General features: G+C 37.8%; 1 protein-coding gene across 1 annotated transcript; it reads left to right on the top strand.

Annotated features, from left to right (window-relative positions):
* Positions 1-1,724: 1,724 nt before the first annotated feature.
* LOC108814544 (F-box protein At1g67340) lies at positions 1,725-3,399 on the top strand. The gene is made up of 3 exons (XM_018587139.2): positions 1,725-2,063; positions 2,143-2,305; positions 2,400-3,399. Exons 1-3 carry the CDS (start codon positions 1,840-1,842, stop codon positions 3,129-3,131), a joined length of 1,119 nt encoding a protein of 372 aa, XP_018442641.1. The 5' UTR covers positions 1,725-1,839; the 3' UTR covers positions 3,132-3,399.
* Positions 3,400-4,364: the final 965 nt, after the last annotated feature.

Below are 4,364 nucleotides of genomic sequence, written 5' to 3' on the forward strand. Positions count from 1 at the left end.
ATATTCTTCTTTAGCATTTGATTGAAATTTTAGTTCTTTCAATTATTTATTGATTGAATTTGCGATCATCTTTGTTTATATTTCTAGGATCTTAAGTTGTTACCAATCATCCATCTTCTTATATTTTAGATTGTGATTTTTTTTTTGTATTTTTAATGTTATAGATCACTAGTTCCTTGTGGATTTGATTATAAAGTGTTGCATCGATACACCATTCGACTGTGATAACATGCACATTAGATTAATTGATGTGTGCTTAAACAAAGTAATCAATATTACGTATATTTAAGTGTTTTGGTATATTTTTGGTATTACAAATTTTTTTATAAAATTTCAGATTTGAGTTTTCGGATATAATTTTGGGTTTTGGTAATTCTGGATTTCAGATAAGGTTTTCATTTTTCAGCTATATAATTTGGTCATTGAGTAGAATTTTGGGTACTTTTAAGATATTTGGATCAGATTTTGAGTTAAAATTTCCAGTATTTTTGGAGTATTTAAATATTTCGGGTGTTTCTGATATTCTTTGGGTACTTTTGGCTTTCAAGTATTTTCGGGGTTTTAGGTTCAGTTTGAATCTTTTACGGGTCGTAAATAACCGAACCGATTTGAATTCAAAATGTATATGAAAGTATAGGTATTTAAATTGTAGATACTGATCTGGATTCGATAGTAACAAATCTGAACTTGAACCAAAAAATCATATATCTAGCTGGATCAATATATTTAAGACCTAAAGAATACATATATCATAGAAACCGATCTGATCTGATCTGAATGTTCGGGCCTAATCGCGATCATGTTAATTGTTACTCTATTTGTCGTATTAAATGACTTTTTACATCAATGCATATATATTAAACAATTATGGTTCATTTTAATTATAAATATAAATATTAAAATTATAATTAATTACACAAATTTGATTGAATAACGACCTAGATATATAAATATTATTTATCATGAAATAATACGATCATCAAAATATCATGTATATTGAAACAAAAGAAGTGATTTTAAAGAATAGTGTTGTAAGATACTGTACAAATATGTGTCTAGTTTTCAACAAAATATATGTTTATATTTTCTTTTGAAAAATAGAAATAACTAATCGGAAAAAGTAACGCCGTGAAGGAGAAACTGCAAAAGGAAAAGAAAAGATAAAAAGAAGTAACCGTTGTAAAAAATTTCGTTCATTGGCTGATTCTTTACGTTTGACCTCTCTCCGCTCGTCTCCTATTCATAAGTTAAGCCTCAGTTTGTTACCGCGAATCCCCACTCGCTCTTCCCCTCACTCGAACTCCACCCTCTCCTACCTGAGATTTTCGTTCGCGGCACGCGCTTAGTTTCGCGAGTAAAGAAGCATTTTCCACGGTGGAAATAATAAATCGCTAGTTAGTTTTTTTTTCGGAGTTAGTTTCTCTAATTCAATTTTAATCCTCACCCCCTAAACCGTTTCAAGAAACGGATTATATAAATAAAAGATCCATTCTTTGCTTCTCTCCGGAAGTTTCTTCTTTCTCTGTTCTCCATTGATGATGATGATATAAATATTCGTGCGAGAGGGATTTTCAAGCTACAGAAAAAAAGCAGAAAGCTGGGTCAACGACGTTTTGACCGGGTAATACAACAAAAAGTACAAGGGTAAAATAGTCATTACAACACTCGTCGCATACGTATGTACGCATGGAGAAGAGAGATACAACTCAACCACTTTGTATATTTATAAGCCAAGAGATAAGCGAAATGGAGATAGAGAGATAAGGGGACCAGAAGCGTTACATAGGTAGAGAGAGAGAGAGAGATTTGTAATCCTTCAGACACACACAGAAGAAGATTATGTTGCCCGTAAGGAAAACCAAAAGAACTTTTAACTCCACCGACGCCGGAGACGGCGTCTTTACGCCGGGAAATAAACGACGAAGATGTCTTTCTTCTCCGGCGTCATCTAAAGCAGGACCCGATTTGTTAGATACAATCCCAGACGATCTTGTTGTTTCTATCCTTCGTAGACTTGCTTCTACATCTCGATGTCCTGCCGATTTCATCAGCGTTTTAATGACGTAAGCTTTCCGGTTTAAATCCTTTTTTTTTCGGACAAATCTCTTTTGTCTCTAAATGATAAACTGGTTTGTGTAACAGATGTAAGAGATTAAAGAGTTTAGCAACGAGTCCTCTTGTTCTGTCGAGATTGTCTCGGAAAGCGATTGCCGTAAAGGCTCAGAATTGGACGGAAGAAGCTCACCGGTTTCTCAAACGCTGCGTCGACGCCGGAAGCCTCGAGGCTTGCTACACTCTCGGCATGGTTAGTTTGTAAATGAAGTTTTTGTTACATGAAATTTTTATTACACGAAACTTTTTGTTTTAACGTTTTGTCTTGTTTTCTACTTTTGGTACAGATTCGGTTTTACTGTCTGCAAAACAGAGGAAACGGCGCGTCGCTGATGGCCAAAGCCGCGATTAGCTCCTACGCGCCCGCGTTATACTCTTTAGCCGTGATTCAGTTCAACGGAAGCGGCGGTTCCAAGAACGACAAGGATCTCCGAGCCGGCGTGGCTTTATGCGCGCGTGCCGCTTTCTTGGGACACGTCGACGCGCTTCGGGAGCTTGGTCACTGCCTCCAAGATGGCTACGGCGTTCCGCAGAACGTCTCCGAGGGTCGGAGGTTCCTCGTCCAAGCCAACGCTCGCGAGCTCGCCGCCGTTTTATCCTCCGGGACCGATGCTCGGTCGTGGCTCACTTTACCGCATCCTAACCAGACCCAAACCGGTGGCTGCCCGTTGCTGAGCGATTTCGGATGCAATGTCCCGGCGCCGGAGATACATCCGGCGAACAGGTTTTTGGCGGATTGGTTCGCCGTACGCGGCGGAGATGCTCCCGGAGATGGGTTGAGGCTGTGTTCTCACGGCGGATGTGGACGGCCGGAGACGAGGAAGCATGAGTTCCGGAGGTGTTCTGTTTGTGGCGTTGTGAATTACTGTTCACGCGCTTGTCAGGCTCTTGATTGGAAACTCCGGCATAAGATGGATTGTGCTCCGGTGGAACAAGATGCGGCCGGTGGTGACGGAGAAGGTAACGTTCAGATGGAGGGAAACGTTGACGGTGATAACGTATTGGTGCCCATGAGTTAACGGCAACAAGTAACGGCTGCTTTAATTAGACGCGAAGAAGATGAGGTAAACGAAGCTTTCTTTAGTTTCGTTTTTTTGTTTAATTAGTGGCAATATTAGGTTTAAAATATTACCAACGGTTAGATGTGGCGTTAAAGAGTAAATTTTGTATTCTAATCGATTGTAAAGATGAGTATCAGTGAACGGCTAGAATGCTTTTTTCTAATTTTTTTGTTGAGTTTCAATTTATTTAGTTATATTTTTCTTCTTTTTATCTTTGTTTACGTAAGGAGCTTACTTTTCTTCTTCTTTGGCGAGTCCGTTTCCAAAATAGAGTGAAAATTCATCTCTCGTTCAATCGTTGAACATATGAAAGATGTTCCTTATCTATGCAAATAACACAATTAATAAAAGAAAGTTTAATGCGACAAGGCAACAAGGAATTAAGAAACGCATGCAAGATCATGCACGACCGTCTATTAAAATACGATATGAATGCTAGATCATCTCATTAGCATGCGAACATATGGACACAGAGCGAGGATTTGGAAAGATATGGTCTAACCCCAATTGTGACATTTGAAAAAATCTTGATCAGCATCAGCAGTCTCCTATTTTGTCATGCATTTCTAAAGGTTATTGCATTCTTTACGACATATTTGGTACTCCTATGTGTTAGGCTGAACCATTTGGAAACCAGTTGTTAATTGGCTAGACTTAGGTTTATCAGGTACCAAAAAAACCCGGTCATTAATCGGTTGGTCTGGATCGGAACATAAGATACTATGTAGCAATGTAAACTCCTCTTTTTTCGATTTATGTAGCAATGTTAAACTCTATATACCACATATCCACGATTACGCTTGCTTAGATTTTTACTCTCATTTTATTTGTGAAAACCATATATATATATTCTGTCTTCACTAAACTCCTTTTATTCATGGATCACTGTTTCAGAGCCGGCATAGAACAAATAACATTTTTCAGACTTTTGATCAAATGTCATGTTCTTGTTATACTGAACGTCGCATCGTTTCATAAGGCATGGTACCCTTGTATCGAAATTTTCTTATCATGTTTATTATTTTGCATGAGATTTGTCACCTAGTGTTCAAACCTGATTTATACTGTTTTCCGCAACATCTGAGTTTTTTTCCCAGTCAGTATTTTATATTACGGTAGAGCAAAGTTTTCAGAAAATTGTAGAATGTAGTTTTAAATTGTCGTGTCCCACAAAATTTCACATCAAAATAT

This window comes from Raphanus sativus, unplaced genomic scaffold (assembly GCF_000801105.2).
Source record: "Raphanus sativus cultivar WK10039 unplaced genomic scaffold, ASM80110v3 Scaffold0522, whole genome shotgun sequence".
Taxonomy (NCBI): Eukaryota; Viridiplantae; Streptophyta; class Magnoliopsida; order Brassicales; family Brassicaceae; genus Raphanus; species Raphanus sativus.